At 51.0% G+C, this 20,243-nt stretch overlaps 2 protein-coding genes across 2 annotated transcripts in view; one reads left to right on the top strand and one right to left on the bottom strand.

Annotated features, from left to right (window-relative positions):
* Positions 1-20,243, bottom strand: part of DOCK6 (dedicator of cytokinesis 6) — a 56,471-nt gene that overhangs the window by 23,026 nt on the left and 13,202 nt on the right. The window contains exons 2-14 of the mRNA XM_069083031.1: positions 18,714-18,804; positions 16,458-16,633; positions 16,301-16,369; positions 15,509-15,638; positions 14,456-14,668; positions 14,071-14,156; positions 12,433-12,499; positions 11,199-11,348; positions 9,747-9,827; positions 9,273-9,429; positions 6,798-6,922; positions 6,427-6,520; positions 5,020-5,182 (exon numbers count right to left, since the gene is read on the bottom strand). Coding sequence (XP_068939132.1) covers positions 5,020-5,182; positions 6,427-6,520; positions 6,798-6,922; positions 9,273-9,429; positions 9,747-9,827; positions 11,199-11,348; positions 12,433-12,499; positions 14,071-14,156; positions 14,456-14,668; positions 15,509-15,638; positions 16,301-16,369; positions 16,458-16,633; positions 18,714-18,804 — 1,602 coding nt within the window. The remainder of the gene's footprint in view (positions 1-5,019; positions 5,183-6,426; positions 6,521-6,797; positions 6,923-9,272; positions 9,430-9,746; positions 9,828-11,198; positions 11,349-12,432; positions 12,500-14,070; positions 14,157-14,455; positions 14,669-15,508; positions 15,639-16,300; positions 16,370-16,457; positions 16,634-18,713; positions 18,805-20,243) is intronic.
* Positions 2,391-5,010, top strand: ANGPTL8 (angiopoietin like 8). The gene is made up of 4 exons (XM_069083033.1): positions 2,391-3,167; positions 3,373-3,534; positions 4,067-4,176; positions 4,297-5,010. The coding sequence occupies exons 1-4, from the start codon at positions 2,877-2,879 to the stop codon at positions 4,322-4,324; spliced, it is 591 nt and encodes a 196-aa protein (XP_068939134.1). The 5' UTR covers positions 2,391-2,876; the 3' UTR covers positions 4,325-5,010.

Genomic DNA, 20,243 nt, shown 5'->3' with positions numbered 1-20,243 from the left:
AGAATGAGACATCCACTTTTGGACAAGGCCAATGTGAGAATTTGTTTTGTTTGACTAGACACATTTGTTAGAAGGGTTTTTGGTTTTTGATGGCAGGGTAGGGGGAAGTGAGCTGGAAAGAAAAAAAAATGCTTAATTGGAAAATTTAGATTAAATTGAAAAAAAAAATTATACTGGACCCAGAACTGACAGGCCTCGAATGACAGATAGTTTTCCCATCACTGAATCACAAAGTTGGAAGGGACTTCAGAGGCCAAATAATCCACCCTTTACCCAACAGAAATCCCCACTATGACCCCAATAAGTAGCCACAGAGTCTCTACCTAACGACCTCCAGGGAAGAAGAAAGCACTTGGGCAACCCCTGAAGTATTCCAAGTCAGAATGGGACGTGACCAGATATAAGCTTTAAGGTTAACTGGCAACCAGGTCAGGATGAAATCAGAGTGGACTGATGGGGGCAGGGAGAAGGCTGTTGCAACAGTCCAGGCAAGAGGGAAAGAGGCCCTGGACTGGGTGAGGGTTGTGAGGGGTGGCCCTGGCCTGTGCCCAGCACTCAAAGACACAAAAGCCAGCTGGGAGTAGCTTAATGGGGCAAGATTCACGTCAGCAGCTGCCTCCTCCCAAAGTGCTTAAGCGGGGCCTGGGGGTCCATACCACATCACTTTGGTGACCCAGGGGGAGGGTCTTCGGCCTCTCACTGAAACCAGACTTTACTGGAACCTTCCACCACCTGTCCTTAGCCCCTCAGAGTTTCAAGCCACTCCACTAAGAAGGCAGCCTGGGGACTAGTATCTGCATCAGATACATGGGAAAACTGAGGCCCAGACTGATGGAAAGTCCTAACTAGTTGGTTAAGAAAACAAAACCCAGTTCTAGAAGGAGTTACAGGGGAATTTTAGGGAACTTTTAAAGAACAATACCTAGACCATACAAATTCTCAAAAGCTGGGAAAGAAATACCATCGATATTATAGATATGTTTTGCATGACTACACACGTAAAATCTATACTGAATTACTTGCTTTCTCAATGGACGGGGTGGGGAGGGAGGAAGGGAGAGAATTTGGTACTCAAAATTTTAAAAACGAATGTTCAAAATTATTTTTACATGTAACCAGAGAAAAATAAAAATACCAAATAGGAATTACATCAAACTCCTTTTACGAGCCAAATATAGTCCTAACACTTGAGCCAGGTGAGGACAAAACAGAGTCCAAGATTAAGAAAACTTTATTCCTTAAGGAATAAAAAAATGATCAAGGAATAAATTATTTAGGAATAGGGATAGAGGTAGGGACCGGACCTGTGATTTGATCAGTATGATGAACTGCTGAATGAGAAAACTCTCTGTACTGGTATATATCTGGAACTTCTCTGTAACTCATGGGCTCAGAGAGCTGTCTAGACCACTGTGAGCTTAAGTGACTGGGCCAGGGTCACAGAGCTAGGATATGTCCGAAGTAGGTTTTGATTAACGGCAGCTAGGTGGAGTGCTAGGCTTGGGGTCAGGAACATCTGAATTTGAATCCAGACTCTGACACTTATTAGCTGTGTAACCCTGGGCAAACCCTTTAACTTCTCCCTCAGTTTCCATAGCTGTAAAATGGGGATTGTAATAGTATCTACCCTATAGGGTTGTTGTGGGGATCAAATTAAGACAAGATTTGCTAAACTGTCTGACACACAGTAGGGGTTTAATAAATGCTTATTCACTTTCTCCCTCATCACTGCCCCTGCTCCACATCCCCCTTCAACCCCAGCTCCTTGAGGGAAGGGATATGTTTCTGCCTTTTAAATTTTTAAATCCCCAGTGCTTAGCATAGTGCCCTGCACACAGCAAGTGCTCAATAAATGCTTGTTAACTATCTGTTATGTCATGCTGCCTCTCTTATTGATGACTATAGAAGCAAAATTTTTAAATGAAATTCTTCCCCCTCCCCCCAAGGCCAATAATCCCATGGCACACGGTGGACAGGGGTCAGCTCCCTCTCAGCTGCCAATTCTGGGCTCGTTCCCCTGTATCCCAGGGCCTCAAGACTAGGCAGAACTTGTTCTTTTCCAATACCACTGCCTCCCCCACCCCCCCCGACCTAGCCCAGGGGGTAGGGCAGGGTGAGAGGATCCTGAGGAGCCTTCATCAGCAACTAGTTTTTCAAGACAATGAAACCCTGTCTAGTCTCGCTGGGGGCCTTGAAGGACAGGACCAGCCACAGCTATTGCCTGGGTCATTGTACTATAAGAGATGGATGGAAATGGGTTAGGATCTCAGTTTCCAGGACAGGAACATAATGACAAGGGGTGGCCACTAGGTCAGCCCATTCATCCTTCTCATTCACCATATACCAGGGTCTCCAAGGGAAGGGGGAGAGCATGGGAGGGTATGGGGTTCCACTCCCTCAACCTGAGTCCCATTGGGCTATAGGAATAGGGAGGAGGAGGAGGAGAATAATGGATGTCAGGCTCCCCAGGGCCCTGAAGAGGGAACTGAGACAGCTCAGTCCATGTTCCCCTGGTGAGCGGCGTGACTCCAGCATGGCTTGTCACTGCCTGACCTCCACCCCAGACCAGCTGTTACAGAAGGGTCCAGCTGGCACAGATCTCATGGCCCCCGGCCCCTGATGCAATTCTCCTCACCCCATGTTGGCCTTGCACAATTCTGGGCTTGCTTGAGGGGAGGAGAAGGCTGAGGATGGATCCACCTCCTCCCTATGCTACAAGTTAACTATTGATCTCTGGGGAAGAGAGGAAGGGGGAGCTGAAGCTGGAGGCCAGCCAGTGGGCAGTGCCCAAGGCATAAAAGGGAAAGGCTGGAGGCCCTGAGACAGCAATCCCTGGATTCAGCCTTCAGCCTCTGCCTTCCTCTCCTGGTGCAACCATGTCCCTTCTCTTGTGCCTGCTCATGATGCCCAGTCTGGTACTGCCTATGCCCACGTCCCCCAAGCCAAGTCAGGAGTTGGCACTGCAAGACGAAGTCAACATCCTTCTCCACGGCATCCTGCAGTTTGGCCAGACACTCAACCGCATTTATAGAGCCACTGAAGCCCAACTTGATGAGGCCAGGCGCAGCCTGGGTCTTTACGAACAGACCGTGGTCATGCTACAGCAGGATCTGGGCAATACCCGGGCACGGACGCAAGAGCTGGAGAGGAGTCTAGGGGAGATCCAGGTAGCTGAGGGCAGGGGGAGGTGGGCACCCTGGGAGACAGGGAGGGGCGATGCTGGCTGGGGAGCGGAGCTAGGAATGGTAGAGCCCCTTGCACCTGCACCATTTAGGGTGACCTGCATCCTCTGGAACCCTTGTTCCATCAGGGGGGCATCTCCCTCAGTTCAGCCTCTCCGGTCCCTTCCCAACACCTGCTCTGCTCCCACAGGCAGAAGAGAAGAGCTTGGAGTTACAAGCTCAGGGAGCTGGGATTGCACTTAACAGAGTGATGGAGGGGCACCAGGCTCTGCAGCAGAGAGTGGAGAAGCTCCAGGGGGCCCTAGCTTCCGTGGTGCCTAGTCACACCCAGGAGGAGCTTGAAGAGCTAAAGGTAAAAGCCCCTAAGAGTGCACTGGGGAATGGGAGGGGAGGGGAGCAGATGCCAGCTCCAGAACCCCATCTCTGGGGTCTTAGAGAGCTCCCTTTCCCTTGGGGTCAAAGGCAAGCAGAGGAACAGAGATGCCCAGGGAAATTGGGCCAGGGTCATCCCTGATGGCTACAAAAATCCTGCGGGGCTGCAGCGAGGGTCCTGAGCTGAACCCCAGTAGAACTGAATTCCTGCCCAACTCGGGGCAAGTCCCATAAATGCTCTCAGTTTTCCCATCTGTCAAGGAGGAACCCTGCCCTCTGTCTCTCATTAGAAGAAAGTGCCCAAGCACCAGAAGACAGGAGAAGGAGAATGAATTTATCTTCTCCCTCCAGTTCGGGCTGACTTCAGAGAAGGGGAGGTAGAGGCAGGATCCCAGTTTCTGAGACGCATCAAAAGGCAGCTGCTGGTTGAGTTCAGTTCGGGGCTGGAGGCAGGGTAGGTAGGTGCCAGGATGGGGGTTGCTTGGAGCTAATACCCAACCCTGCTCTCATAGCTCTATGCGGACAAACAAAGCCAGATCATCTGGTCCTTGATGGGTCATGTCCAGCGGCAGCAGCGAGAGCTTGACCTGCAGCGGAAGCAGCTGTCTCACATTCGGGAGAGGTGAGGAAGGGGCCCGGGTTGGGGAGGAGCCAGGACAGCTTGGTGCCCTCTCAGCCTGAATCCTAGAGGGTTGTGTCCTGAGATATCCAAATGTGACTGACAGTTCCTTCTCCCCTCTAGGCTCCAAGCTGGAACGCTCCCATCCTGAGCTAGCTGGGAAGGAAGACTGAGTCCAAGTAAGATTGCCCCTGGGCTAAGGGCCTCAGCATGGGAGAAGACGGGTCGTTCTGATCGTTGCTGATTCTGAACAACTGGAGAATGTGCTCTGCACTCAGAGGACCTGAGTTCAAAGGCTGGATATCACTTACTATCTGTGTGACTTTGGCCAAGTCATAACCTCCCTGGACCTCAGTTTGTCCATATGTAGAATGAGGGGAGTGGACCAGATGGCCCAAGGTTCCTACCAGCTCCAGAGCTCTGACCATAACCCTTGATCCTCATGTCCCTCCCCAAGGGACCTCTATGGCAGTGGCCCTGCCTAAGAGTTTGCGTGGCTGAGGGAAGCTGGCCAAGAGAGTCTGAGCATGCGGGGAAGCTGGCTAGAGGAGAGGTAGCCAGGGGGGCTGGAGCCTTCAGGCAGGCTGAAAAACTGACATTAAACCATTGTTTTGCTAGTAGATGCCTGTACCTGTTTCTTGGGGAGGGGGAACTGTGCGATCCTAAGACTTTCACTGGGATGTCTTAGCCCAGGCATACCCAATGCCCCAAGCCTGTCTCTGAGTCCTGTCCAAGAAACAGGAAAGAAGAAAAACTGAGAGCACAGGCCAGACAGCAAGGGGCCTGGGACCTTGAAATTCTACCCAGAAGAAAGCACAGCCCTCAGAACCCACTACTGGGACCCACCTGTAGCTGGTAAAGGGGGCATAGACCTCTCGGGTTGGAAACTCCAGGATCTCCTTGGTAGGACGACCCCGGGGGTCAGGGTACGGCTTCACGTGCAGCAGTTCCGGGGACAGGCAGAAGTGGGGGTTCTCAGGGGCTGGAGAGATGTCAATCTTAAGCTGGGCTGCAGGTAACAAGGGAGAGGGAATGTTTGTTTAGGTGTTTGCTAATATTTGCACCTCCATCCTGGAAGGCCCTCTCAGTCCCACCTGTGCCTTTCCTGACCACCTTGGCCCACACAGGGCTTTCTTCTGTCTCTGAACCCTGAGTCTACTCTCAGCTCTACCCAAGCTGGCTCAGACTGGTTGTGCAGGGCTGGGGCTGAGCTTGGGAACAGGGGGTCTGGATGTACCAATCCCTGGAGCTGAGGGCTCGGGGACAGAGGTATCTGAGGAGGAGGGCATTCAGGTTACTACTCCACATCTGGCATCATGAAGGATCCAGACCCTGCAGGTTCTGGCTAATAGTCCTTTTACTATAGTCATAAACATTGGCTTATCCGAAGGGAAAATGCTAAAAATCAGTCCAGAAAGATAAAAGTAAACAAGCACTCAGCAAGGAGGTTAAAAGCTGTCAGTGGAGGGAGGGAGTGAATCTAGAAATCAAAATTTAAAAGGAAAAGAACGTTAAAAATAAACAAATGATAAATATTTTTTTAAATAAAATTAATAGAATGGGGGGAAGCAGTCAGCAGAGGGGTAGTCAGCAGTAGTTCTCAGGACAAAATCTTTTTTGTTTGTTTGCTTTTTTGCCTTTTTGGAGGGAGGAAGGCAGGGCAATTGGGGTTAAGTGACTTGCCCAAGGTCACACAGCTAGTAAGTGTTAAGTGTCTTAGACCGATTTTGAACTCAGGTCCTCCTGATTCCAGGGCCGGTGCTCTATTCACTATGCCACCTAGCTGTCCTGACAAAATCTTAAAAAGTGCTTTTATACCCTTCTGGCCCAAAGAGGATATAGCTAGGTCCCAGGGCAATCTACCCTAGAGGAGTGGGGGGAATCAGAGTTAACCAGATTGCCCTGTGCCTGCATCACAAACAGCTTCTTTGCTTGTTGGTGTCCAGCTGGTGTTGTGGGAATGTAAGAATGTGTGTGTGTGTGGGGGGGGGGGGGGGTCCACAATAAAGAGCTAGGGACAAAAGTCACTGGGAATGAAAGATTGGTGGGGACCAGGATGTTGAAGGATGGAGAGATGGAGAAAGAGGAGCCCGTGAATAGGGGATTCTTAGGAAGAAAGGTATCTAGCAATGGGAAGATAAGGACAAGGATGTCTGAAGATGGGAAATCATTAGGGACAAGGTGGCGAGTGGTCTAGAGACAGGGAAAAGAGGTGGCAGGGGATAGTAGGGGAAATAATGAGGCAGGCAGTACCGGTGACAGGCCGTAGCCTCCGTAGCACTGAGGATGGTCTCCTCATGTCCGCCAGGAACTTGTATAAATCTTCATCACTCAGCCGGTCGCCCTCCTACAACGTGGATCAAGAATGTGCTGTTTTAGCTTCTGCCCTGCCGTGAGATCTCAGCCCCATCACCCAGCATTTTCTGGACCTTAGAGACCACGTTCTAGCCCTCCCCACAATAGCCCTCCCTCACTCAAATCAAAGGCAACTACAAGTCATGTCATTTTCCTGACCATGAGGTCCTCTTCAAAACCAAGGCCAAACACAACAGCATCTTCCCTACTAACCCCAGCATTTCTTCAGGAGGCTCCAGGCTTCACTTTGGCCCAAGGACCACCCCTACCTGTTTGAAGAAGTTAGTAACGGTCAGTGTAGCTGGGCGAAAGTTAGAGAAGCTACAGGCATCATCCCCAATGCTGGCCCGCTCAAAGGCCTTCCTCTTCCTCTCGTTCCAAGTGGACTTCCGCTCTGAAATGGAGTGCAGTGGGAAGTCAGAGGCTGGAAGTGGGAAGAGAGATTCAGGGGACAGTGAGATGGGGAGAGAGATAAGAGAGAGATGAGACGAGGAAAATGAGAAGGGAAGGAGAAAAAGAGATGGAGGGGAAAGAAAGTGATGGAATAGGGAACAAGAGGAGGAAAGGAGAGAGATGAGAGAGAAAACAAGATATGGGGAGAAAAGGAGAGACGAGAAGAAAAGAAAGAGAAATGGGGAAAACAAATGGGAATGAAAGAAAGATGAGAAGGAAGGATAGAAGAGAGAAAAAAAGGTGGGGAGAAAAAAGAAATGAGAAGAGATGGGGAGAGAGAAAGAAATAAGAGGAAAAGGAAGAACTGGGAAGGAGAGGTAGGAGAGAACAAGAAATAGGGAGAGAGAGATGGGAGGGAGATGAGGGGAAAGATGTGGAAATAGACAAGAGATGGAAATAGAGACACACACACATATGAGGAAACAGAAACAGAAATAGATGTAGTAAGAAAGAGAATTATTTGGCCACAGGTGTGCTTGTGGGTGGGGATAGGGATGGGGAGGTGGGTCAGACTGAATATGCTACTCTTTATACTCTACCCCAGTCCTGACCACACACCCCCACACACACCCCAAACAAGTGATGGGGTTAGAAACATTTGTGGAAAAAGCATAGAAATCCTAGATAAAACATCAAAGCTAGAAAGCTACTTGAGATAGTTACTGTTCCATTCTTATGTGGATATTTTATTTACTGAAAGGGGCAGAAAAGGCACATTTTTGTGAGAAATGTAGAAAAAGTCACTTGAAGAGAAACATAAACCATTCTGAGAGAAACTGAAGCACCTCAGACAAAAGTTCTGAAAGGGGCCAAGTAAAAGCATGCCCTCAGAGGGAAAGGTCGCCACAGACAGTAGAGATGGCTGCAATGAATTGTTTCCCAGTAGCTAATCTGAATTTGATTACTTTAAGGATTTCGAAGTTTAATGCTAGGAACCTCTAAATCAAAGAGGTGTTTGGGGATTATGGGAAAATTGTACTATTAACTATTTGTGTCCTACCAGACAGAAAAAGAGGTGAGTCACTCTAGCTGCGGAAGTTCTGATTTCATAAGCAGGTGAGTCAATGAGAAGTCATAGAATAAGAACGCAACCAAAAACACCAAGAGAATCTCAGAGGTGACAGAAACTGATGGAGAGCTGAGAAAGTGATGAGAGCTGAGCACGGCTGACTGGAAACAAGAGGGCTCTGTGCCAGTTAGGAGCTGACATGATGAGGCAAAGGTCTGAAGTTGGGAGCTGACTAGAGAAAGCAGCAGCATTCTATGGTGATGGGGAGAGGCTGCATTGCTCTCTGGCTCCTTCTACTGCTTGAGAGTAGGAAACTTCTCAAGTACTTGCCTAGCCCTCTGACTATGTACCCTCAAAGTCTATAGTGATGAAGATCTGGATGAAAAGCTTTACACATCCAAGGATTAAAGAAGAAAAGATATTGAAGAAGGGGTCATGAAAGCATCCCTCAACTTCAGCACCTAGCCAAGGGAACAGACATATGCAGCCCTGCTGGCCCCTGGATTGAAGCTGCTATTAGAGAGCTTAGTATGGCTTCAAAGCCTGCGAATACCAGAAGTGTCTGGGGGAACAGCTGAGAGGCTCCAAAAAGAGGGAGGAGTTATGTGGTGCAGTCTCTTCCCTAAGAGGAATCACAGTCCTCTGTGCCCGGAGCACAGACTCCAGAGTCAGAAAGAGCTGAATTCAAATCCAGGCTCAGACCCATGTAGGAGCTGTGTGACCCTGGGCAAGTCATTTCACTTCTGTTTGTTATCAGTTTATTCAACTGTAAAATGGGGATCATAACAGCACTTACCTCCCACAGTGGTTGTGAGGATCAAATGAGAGAATATTTGTAAAGAACTTAGTACAGTGCCTGGCATACAGTAGGAGCTATACAAATGTAAGCTATTATTATTATGCTACACTGTCAGTTTCTATAAGTTTGTGCCTGTTCAGTTATTTCAGCTGTATCCAACTCTTCTTTCTTGGAAAAGGTACTGGAGTAGTTCGTCATTTCCTTCTCCAGCTCATTTTACAGATGAGGAAACTGAGGCAAACAGGGTTAAGTGACTTGTCCAGGGTCACACGTGTAGCCCTTTGACCGAATCCAAATTTTACAGAACTAACTAGATTCAGTCAAAAGGCCCCATTTAAGGACCCAGAAGGGCACATGTAGCCTTAAGGCTCCAGGTTCTCCACCCCTGCCCTGGAGCCCGGAAGGGTATTCATACCACAGCTAAGCCCTCTCTCCTTCCCCCACCAATCACACCTTGTGCCCCAGTGGTCTTCCTCTGCTCACCGCTCTCAGAATCAGAGGAGTCTCGGTCCACGGAGCCAGCGCTGCTGATAATGTTGGCCAGGTGCACAGCGGTCCAGGCAAACGGCATGCGGTAGCGGCCCAGACGGCTACAGAACTGTTCTGCGGCATGACGTAATTTCTCCAGCTTCTCCTTGTTCTGTGCCCCGCCAGAGACATGGTTTCCCTTATAGCCCTGACACTGGCCCCCTCCTTCTTCACCCTGATGTAGCCCAGTAGGGCTGGGAGTTAGAAAGCTGAGTTTTCAGCTCTAGCTCCACTGGGGACCGGCTATGAAACCTTGGGTGGGTCATTCCGGGCCATCTATAAAATGGGGACATCCATGGATATCCAAGGATAGAACGTTGGCTATGGATACTTCAGGGCTGGGATGTTCTGGGGCGGATGGGGAGAGACAGGAACCTACAGGGATCTTCCCTACCCCCCACCTCCAGGCTCCACCTGCCAGGTTCCCACCTTCACAGCATCCGACTCCTTCATGACCATGTAAGGCTCACAACATTCCCCAATGTCACCTTGCTGCAGAACTTTTTCCAGCTGGTGGGAGAAGGGAGGGTTGAGAACAGAAAGATGAATTAGCTCAAGGAGTAGGAAGGCAGACCAAGAGATGAGGCTTCTTTGGTTCAGAAAGACAAGTAGGGGGAAAAGAAGGGACAAAGTCGGACTTTGTATACCAGGGTCAGAGAATTGGATCTGTCATGGGCAAGATCTCTCCTGCCCCACCTGGTCACTGCCAGCTTCTACCCAGGAGAGAGTGGAACAGTCCCAAGACAAAACCCTCAGGCAGGTCAGTGAGAGGGAGCCTGGGGACGTCCCTCACCTGAGAGGACACTGTTGGGCAGGATAACCACAACTCCCTGGCCCACAGACACATAGTTTTTAGTCAGGTGGTAGGCTTCTGGAGTGGTAAGATTAGAAACCATGAAGAATCACAGAATTTAAAGCTGGAAGGGGCCTCAGACACAATGAAATCCAGCTCCTTCATTTTACCAAAAGGAAACCGAGGTCTAGACAGGCTAATGGCCTGCCAGATGTTAACACAGTTGTAAGCAGCAGAACTGAGATCTGACCCTGGATACTTTGACTAAAATGCCAGCGCTAAACCTCATCTCACATATCCAAACTTGTCATTTTTTTTTTTTGCTTTTTGGAGAGGGAAGGGCAGGGCAATTGGGGTTAAGTGACTTGCCCAAGGTCACACAGCTAGTAAGTGTTAAGTGTCTAAGGCTGGATTTGAACTCAGGTCCTCCTGACTCCAGGGCTGGTTCTCTATTCACTGCGCCACCTTGCCGCCGGAATCTTGTCATTTCTACCTTCACAGTCCCTCCCATCTATGTCCCCTCTCCACTCACCCTGCCCAGTGCTCAGTACAATGCCTGGTACGTGCATAGGATGAGCTTAATAAATGTCCACTGACTGAATGACAGCCTTTCTCCTATACTATACACTGCCTGAAGGCTCTAAACTCTGCCCTGGCATTCAAAACTCTTCATGGTCTGCCCTTACCCTCCCTTCTCAACTGAGCACACCTCCCAACATGAGCCCTCAGCTCCAACCAGGCCAGGATCCTCACCATTCCCAAATGCATGCATCTCCTTCCTTCCTCCATCCCATTGCCCTAGCCCAAAATGGCATCTCTACTGCTATCCACCTATCCAAGTCTTGGGCATTCCCTCAAGGGCCAGCTTAAGGTGCCCCTCTTCTGGGAACTATTCCTGGACTATCCCGAGCCAGAGTGACTGCCTCCTTCCTAGAGTCTGGGCTCCACAGCCTTACACTCAGTCATATACTGTCCTCTGCTTCTGTTCCATGAGTATCCCATGGCCTGAAGGGCCCGGGAGAAGGTACACCACATATCCCAAGGGCCCCTAACCCTCGAGAAGGGAAAAGGACCCAGTACTCATTCACCTTGATGACCAGGAAAATGTCTGGGGAGGGGTAGGTGATGGAGAAGATGGCAGAGCGTGCCAAGGTGGAAATAGCTGGATGTGTCACATGGGCCCGGAGTAGCCCCTTCATGTGGTCAGAGTTCAGGTCAAAGTAGAAATTTTCTGAGATCTGTAGGTGGGAGACATTATGGGAGAAGCAGTTGTAGTCACAGCTGCCAGGGAGCCCTCCAGGCCCTCACCAAGTCAATCCTAACAGCTAATAAATACCCTACTTATGAGCAAAGCTCTATGCTAGGTGCCAGAGGTGTGACCTTAGAAACAAAACAGCTCCCTGGCCTCAAGGAGATGAGATTTTAGAGCCCTGAGGAACCGGTGGTGGGTGGGGTATTTATTTAATATCATGAATTTTTGACCAGACCTACGATTTTGTTGGGATAAAGAGATCTTCTTCCAAGGCAGTTCATGCCAGAAGCAGGGCATGAATACACATATGCCCAGCTCCAAGGCCACCCCTCTGTCCACTGCGCTACATCGCCTCTAGCCAATGATAAAAATTACTAAGACAAAGTGCTTTCAGCTTTGCAAAGTGCTGTACGAACAACATGCAAACCTCACGTGAATCTCCGTGTCAATACACCTCATTCTAGGCAGCAGGTCATTTTCAAGATAAGAAAACTGACACTTCTCTAGGTTAAATGACTTGTCACACAGCTAGGAAACGTAAATCTAGGATTCCTGACTCCAGGCCCAATACTCTTTCCATTCTACCACAGGCACAGAAATGGGTAAATGCAAAGTATTCTGAGCTGGGGGCTGGTGGACCAGGAATCAGGGGAGGGTCCCATGCAAGGGGAGGCAGTGTGGCTGTTACTGACCCTTCCCCACACTATATAACATATGCCCAGGACTGAGCTGTGCCAGGACAACAGGGCCTCCTGGGGGGACCTGAAGGGGCATCGGGCCCAGGAGGAAGGACAGCCAGAGGCTAGGGGTCTGGGAGAAAGGACAGCTGGGGTCCGGGGGTCCGGGAGGAAAGACAGCTGGGGGCTGGAAGGACAGTTGGGGGCATCAGGCCCAAGAGGAAGGACAGCTAGAGGCTGGGGGTCTGGGAGGAAGGACAGCTGGGGGCTGGGGGTCCGGGAGAAAGGACAGCTGGGGGCTGGGGGGCTGGGAGGAAGGACAGCTGGGGGCATTAGGCCCAAGAGGAAGGACAGCTAGAGGCTGGGGGTCCAGGAGGAAGGATAGCTGCTTACCTTTTTCTTTTCTCTGATATCATACAGGGCAAGGATTCCAAAGATGGGCTCGATTTCTATCTCAAACCTGGATGGGGAGACACACATGGAGCAAGCCCGGGCCCTCTCTCCAGCCCTCCAGCCTCAGCCCCTTGGCACGTGAACACTGACAATAAGCCGGAAAGCCCAGCAGCCCTTCCTAAAGATTTCAAACGTGATTCCCTAAGAATAATGATGACCCATATTTACAGGGTGCTTTTTTTTTTTTTAGCAATCGGGGTTAAATAACTTGCTCAAGGTTACACAGCCAGTTATTTCTGGGTGTGGTGCTGAGTGTCTGAGTCCAGGATTCAATCTCTAGGTCATCCCAACACTGGAGCTGGTGCTCTTACTCACTGAGCCACCTGGCCGCCCCTATACAGGGTGCTTTTTTAAAAGCTTTACAAAGAGTTCTCCTCAAAACAGTCCTAAGAGCTAGAAAGCAAATGCCCATTTTATGGATGAGGAAAGTAAGGCCTGGATAAAAGTTGCTTGCCTGAGGCCCTTCCTCTTCTACTGTCACACTGATAAAGCTGATGCCTGGATCCTGAGTCTTTTTATTGTTGAGGCAATGGGGGTTAAGTGACTTGCCCAGGGTCACACAACTAGTAAGTATCTGATGTCACATTTGAACTCAGGTCCTCCTGATTCCGGGGCCAGTGCTCTATCCACTGTGCTATCTGGCTGCCCTGATCCTGAGTCCTCTTAGCACCGACATCCTTCTCCTTTGGATTTCTAATATCTTGGGTTTCTTGGTATGATTTAAAAACATGGGTTTCATCCTCACAGGTATTCCCATAGACCTGCCCAGAAGCACAGCCCTCCCTCTGCTCTAGTGGACGGCCCTGCATCGACGTCTGTGGCCAAAACACAATCATTCCACCTGGCTGCTGAGATGGTGTGAAGGATACTCCTGGATTTTCACCAGATCACCTGCACTTAGGGTGCAGCCTCAGGTTAGCCTCATTTTGCAGATGGGGAAACTGAGGCAGACAGCAGGTCAGTGACTTGCCCAGGGTCACACAGCCAGTAAGCACCTGAGGATTTGAACTCAGGTGTTCTTGCTTCTGGAGTCCAATGGTCTGTCTATCTACTGAGTCATGTAGTCTAATTACAACTTAGACACCACATGATACAGGTACAAAGTGCATGGGGGTGGTGGTGGGGAAAGGGGACAGGAGGGTGTGTTTACACTGATGGAATCAGAGCTTTTCTGAAGAGACCAAGAACCATCATTGTGACTGAGGACAATGGCACCCACCATATCACATTTGTGCAGACCTTTAATAACAGCACCAGGAGACGTGCCTCCTCTCATCTCCCCTCCCTGCTGAGTTGGCCTCTTCTGAGTTCCCCAGCTCTGTACACCTCTCCCAAGGCCCATTATGCCTTGCGTTTACATGCATATTACCCTCCTCTGCTCCCCTCTAGAGGCTCTGAGCCACCCAAGGCCTAGACGGAGTCCCTGCCATCTGTTTGCCCTCAGTGTCTGCCATGAGGGCCCCGCACACAGGAGACCCTCAGAGGCTGGCAATGGCTACTTGAGCATCCACCAAGGGTCCAGGGACCCCAGTGGGTGTGGGCAGGGGGAGGAGGCAGGTGAAGCCCACCCACACTCACTTGAGAGACAGACACTTGACGAGGATCCTTTGTCCAAAGTGTTCTTTGGGAGGCTCTGGAATGCTGCAGCGCTCAATGGCCTCGTCCTACAGAGAACACAGAGAAAGTAACCCTGGCCAACCCCAGAGGGACACAGATTGGCAGGGTCTGAAGAGGGACCTGGAACCAAGAGCCCTGAAAAGGGCATAAAGGCAGGAGTCTGTGGCCAGGCCTGTATCCCCAAAGGTTAGGCCATCCCACCAGAGATGGTGGCATCTTGTCCAAGGTCACAGAGCCAGTGAGCCAGGATTCACACCCAGGTCCTCCGATTCTTCCCCACTTTTCTCCAGCTGCCCTTGGGGCTGGAGCCTCAAGACTTTGCAAGCACCACTCCAGCGAGGCTCACCTCATCTGGGGCAGGGTACAGGGCCAGGAGGTCTCGAGGTCGGTTCTGCCTCCGCAGCTCCTCATTTCTGCGGTCAATCTCATCAGGGGCTGTGTGCTCTAGCAGTGATGGCAACAGTGAGTCAGCGGCAGAATTCTTCAGGTCAAAGATGTTGGAGGCCCAGCTTCCCCGGGGTGTGTCGTCCAGGGAGGCCGAGCAATGCTTTAGGTCATCCTGGGGGACAAGAAGGAAGCAGAGACAGGCTAAGGGAGTCACCCAGGCCTTCACTGGCCCTTCTCTGACCAGGAGATGCTTCATGTAATGATTAATAATAAGACAAGTTTACATGCCCAGAGAGCCTACTGGTTAGTTAAGGCCAGATGTGGCTGGCTGGGGATGCCAGGCCCTCACATTCAAACTGAATTCCCAAATTGGATAATCAGAGACGGATTGTAAACAGAATTCTGATCCCAGGATTAGCTGTACTGACCCTGTAGCATTACAGAAGGCAGGGTTGGGACAGGTAGGCAGGTCCCATTCTGCAGGATCAGAGTAAGCATGTTTCCCCCACACGGAAAAGGGTTAAATAATAATGATTAATAATGGCTAGTATTTATACAGTGCTTACAAATATTATCTTCACAACAACCCTGGGAATTCAGTATTAATATTAGCCACATTTTGGGGTGGCTAGGTGGCACAGTGAATAGAGCACTGGCCCTGGAGTCAGGAGGACCTGAGTTCAAATCTGGCCTCAGACACTTGAAACACTTACTAGCTGTGTGACTTTGGGCAAGTCACTTAACCCCAACTGCCTTCCAAAAAGCAAAAAAAAAGAATATTAGCCACATTTTACAGATGAGAAAACTGAGGCAAACAGAGGTTAAGGGACTTGCCAAGGGTCACACAGTTATTATCTGAGGCTAGATTTGAACTTAGGTCTTCCTAATTCATAATACTGTGCCACCTAGCAGCCTCTTAAACTAGGCATGCCCAGTCCTGTAGGGCCAGAGTAAGTATGTACAACTTAGAAAAGAGAGGGGTCAGAGTAAGGGTTTCCAGCCTGGGCCTCACCAAGTCCTCAGAACCCATCCTCTCCTCTGTGGCTGAATCCAGCTCAAAGACCTGCCGGGTCAGGCCCTTCTGCCGCTCTCGCTGCCTCTCGGAGGTATTGGGGCTGTAAGATGAACTCAGGGACTGGTACCTGGCAGAGGTGAGGGCAGGGACAGGAAATGGTTAGGGTCCCATGGCAGGGAGCTGACCCCTGAGGAGTTCTGGTCCCTCAGCCCTAGTTTTTCTCTGGGGCTTGCAGGACAGTCTACAAAGACCACATCATCTGGCTTGGAGGGTAGGGCCTGACCTCAGAACCCATGTGCTGGGTTCCCTCTCACACTCCTATCCGTTAGTCCACAACTGTGGAATCAGCTCAGGCCAGGGGCCTTGCGTGACCTGGGCCAGGCTGCCCATGCCCTGATACTTACTTTCCCTTACAGAGCTAATGGGAAGATCAACAGGACAGGAAGGAAGGTTCCAAGGGGCAGGAGAGGATAAGATGGGGGGTGGGGTCACAGCCACAGCAGTCATCAGGAACTCGCCAGAAGGGCAGTAGCTCTAAAAACAGGCTCAGCTGTGAGGGACTTCTCTCCTACTCCCCTGGAAAGGCCGAACCTGGCTGGGGGCCAGCTGAAATCTCCCAAATGTCTCTGCTTTCTTCCACCCACCCAGACGGGGCAGCTCCAGATAGGTAAACTGAGCTCCAGAGAGATTAGATGCCTTTTCAGTAGTAGGGCCAGGCCTCGTACTCAGATCTCCAGAGTCCAGGCCCAGGGCTCTGTTCACCAGACCCATTTCCAGCAGGTCACTTACTTTCTCCGGACGATGACCCAATCCTCCGTATAGATTTCAATTGCATCCCTCACCCGAGCATCTAGCTTCCTGTTGGAGGAGATATGAGAAGCAGGGCGTCAGTGGCCAAGAGCAGATACCCCAGATCCAGGGCCAGACAGTGGTGGGGGACACCCACCCTTCTTCAGGGATCCCTGGCTCTGTTGTCCGGCACTCTCGAGCCTCCAACACCAGCTCCAGGTCATCAGCTGGGAACTCCATGAGGTCACGGAGCAGGCCGGGTTCTGCATCCAAAGGGTGGTTCTGCAGGAAATCTTCCAGGTCCAGGGGCTCTACGACCTCTGTCAGCGGGACCTGGGGGCAGCAGCAGCAACCCCCCCCCCAAACTTAGGGTCAGCTCCTTCCTAGAGCAGGAAGAGGGCTGACCTAAGGGCAAAGACACAGAAGCTCTGAGCTCGAGGGGCCCTTAGAGTCCAGCTCATCCAGCCTGTCCCCGGGAAGGGATCGATCCCGGCTAGTCTGCAGCCAACAAGGGTTGTCCAGTCTCCCTAGCAGGACCTCCAGCCACAGGGAAGGGACTAACTGCCTTCCAAGGCACCTCGGGCTACTTCTGGCCACCACTGATGGCTCCCATGCTTTTTCCTTATGTCAAACAGAAATCTGCCTCTCTGTCACTTCCTTTATTGTTCCTAGTCATCCCCTCTGGGGGCAAAAGAGAACACATTTAAATTCTTCTTCCTCATGACAAATCCCAAGTCTGAAGCCAGTCTGGGCCACAAGGCCTTATGAATGAGAGGTATGTATTGGTAGACTTGAATTACTAGCTATGGGCCTGGGGCAAATCTCCTTCCCTCTCTGGGTCTCAGTTTCCCTAACTGTAAAATTAGGAGGTTGGACCTGAAGGTCTCTAAAGCTCTTTTTCAGCTGTCATTCTGTGGTTCTGTGTCCCCCTCATCACCCTCCCAAAACCAGGGCTGGGGCTTTCTTACCTTAGGGGGTCTATCCCTCATCACTTGTCAATCTTAACCCAAACAGCAGAGGGCAGTGCTGGTGACATAAGTGAAGAGGAGGAGGAAGGGAGGAATAAGAGGGGAAAGAGGGATGAGGGGAGAGAGAAGAAGGGGAAGAGAAGAGGAGAGAGAAGGGGAAAGAGGAGAAGGAAGAAAGGGAAGAGGAGGGTCTGGGAACTCAGGAAGGACAGAGGAAGAAATCTAGCCCTGGCTGAATGGGAAGAGGCCTTAAGACTGAAAGATGTTCCTTAGACCCTACAACTGGAACTAACATGTGTTTATTGGGAAAAGAGAACCCAGAGGCGGATGAGGAGCAGGGGGCCAAGGGAGCCAAGGCAATATCTTCCCAAAGTCAAAAGCCTGAGAACTGAATGGAATGAGCCTGCAGGCATGGAGCTCCAGGCTTCCCTTTCCCCACCCACAGGCAGATACCAAACCACCGGAGGAAGTATGGGTGGGGAGCCACAAGCACCGCAGGGGAAGGTGGAAGGAAGGAAGGAAGGGATCTTAGCTCCAGAACAGACCTGGCTGAGGCCTCAAATGTCAACACCAGTCTTCTTTGCCTTTTCTCTTCCTGGCCCTCTATTAGGGCTATGCCAGTCTCTAACCCTTCCAGACTGGCCCACAGCAGAGAAAAAGGGGTGCGTGTGTGTGCATGTGTGACAAGATGCTACCTTCCCCACACACAGAAACAAGCTGTCTATTCTGGGCCACTCCCCTCCACCTCAGGGTCAGTGGGACAGACTCTCTGGGATTGATGTTAGATCAGACATCTCCCAGCCTGGGCCCTTCCTCTTCTTCTAGGGCTCAAATATTGCCCCCAAACCCCATCTCTCCCAAGCTGAGACCAGGAGCCTATGCTCTCCAGAAAGACTCGGGCTGGATGTCAGAACTCCTAGGGCTTGGCCCCAGACAGCTGCCTCAGTCTCCCCATCTGTGATATGGGGAGGAGAGGTTTCTGTCCCCAGGGCCATGGTGACTCAGTAAGGAAGGACACAGGTTTGCAAGGAGCTTCTGATGCTGGCTGAGGTCTAAGCTGCTGTGTTCGGTGAATGGGAAGCCCAGCGGCACTGACTGTTGTCAGCAGTCAGGGCAGCTGTGGCTACATGTTGGTGGATGGCCATGATGGCCCATGTGAGCCCCAGAATGCAGGTGCATCCTCACGGGGCAGAGCCACACAAGCACCCACACATGCAGGCATGAGCATACCTGTGTGTATTATGAACAAACATGCCTGTGTGTCCCTCTCTCTGGCTGCTAAGAGACTAAATCAAGGCAGCAACAGGAGGGGCGGCCAGGCAAGCCTGCAGCAGTAACCAGATCTGCTCCACTTGGCCACAGGCTCCAGTTCCCCAGGCTAGGGTCTGTCACAGCAGCTGCTCTCCCTCCTCCCTCCCCCCGCCCCAGGCCCAGGCCCCACTCACAACCTGCTGGGAGCCGCTTCTTCTCTTGCAGAGCTGAGGGGAGCTGCCGTACTCTCGGGACACTTGCTTCCTGACTTCCGCTGCAACTGTCCTGCAGGGCACAAGCTGGGCTCAGAGGGACAGAGGGCTGGGTGGGCTATGGCACCTCCTTCCACACTGGGCCTCCCATAAGAGTCTCAGGACAGGGGCAGCTAGATGGTGCAGTGAATAGAGCACCGGCCCTGGAGTCAGGAGGACCTGAGTTCAAATCTGGTTTCAGACACTTAACACAAAAACTAGCTGTGTGACCTTGGGCAAGTCACTTAACCCCAATTGCCCTCCAAAAAGCAAAAAAAAAAAAAAAAGAGTCTCAGGACAACCCCAAGCTTCTGCTGGGGTGGGGGAGTCAAGAACAAAACTAGGGGCAGATGCCCTGAGACCTAAGAGGCCTGCACATACCCTATCAGTAACCAGAAGGGATGCCAGTTACCACGGCTTCCTTCCCAGGGATGGCCTGGAGAGTGGCATGAGGGGCAGGGAACACTGGAAGAAATGACCCGGCCTCTAGAGTCACACCGATTACTTATACTTAGAGGAAAAGGGGCAAGAGAAGACAAAGCACAGGAATTCTTAACCATCACCCTATGCCCTAACCCAAACAGGTATTAAATTTGAGACAACAACTTGTCAGGAGGCTATGGGCTGGAAAATCTGGGCTCTTGACTCCCTGAATTCTCAGTGAGGGCCTTAGTCAGTTCTCTGGCCTCTATTTCTTTCCTAGTTGAAACATTTATACATACCATGGGGAACATGGGATGGATGGTAGGCCGAAGTCCAGGGCTGGGAGCAGAAGACTGAGTTTTAGTCATGCCTTGGTAGTTCAATTCAATCATCCTATTTTTAAGCATTTACTATGTACCAGGTATAGGCAGGCAAATACAAAAGTGAGACAAGACAGTTCCTCCCCTCGAGAAGATTATATTCTACTGGACTGTGTGTGTGGCCAACAGTCATATCTTGCCCTCTGTGGGTCTCAGTCTTCCCAGTGGTAAAACACAGTCCTCCCCTCTTAGAGGCTGTGTAGAGCAGTACTGCCCAGAGCTCAACCTGGGGATAGGCTCAGGCCAGGATCTTGGCTCTCAGGGAGTCACTGGTCTCTCAGTACCCTGGGGTGACAGCTCTCCTCACCCTTGACCAGCTGCAAAGCTTTATGAACACACAGGCCTCCCCACAGCTGGGGGATAGAGTGAAAAAACAACAGTGACTATTTGCTTGGATATGTCACTGATAGCCTGTGGCCTGAGTCCTCATTGTTGGGTTATGGAGCAGGGCATTGGGGGTAGCTGTGCCCAGCTCACTCATGCTCTAGAACAATTCCCCTGGAGACATGAGGGAGAATTCTCTCCCAGGACCAGAGTGCTGGCCAGAGAGCTAACCAGGGTGCCCTCAGAATGATGACCTCAGAGGTGCATCCTGCAGACAGGGGGAGCTGGTGGTATTACCCCTATTTGATAGACTAGGAAACTGAAGGGGAAGAGACTTGTCCCAAGG

This window comes from Petaurus breviceps, unplaced genomic scaffold (genome assembly GCF_028583685.1).
Source record: "Petaurus breviceps papuanus isolate PSGF00001 unplaced genomic scaffold, PetGlider_PUasm1.0 172, whole genome shotgun sequence".
Classification (NCBI taxonomy): domain Eukaryota; kingdom Metazoa; phylum Chordata; class Mammalia; order Diprotodontia; family Petauridae; genus Petaurus; species Petaurus breviceps.
This window is presented reverse-complemented; position numbering and strand designations above follow the sequence as displayed.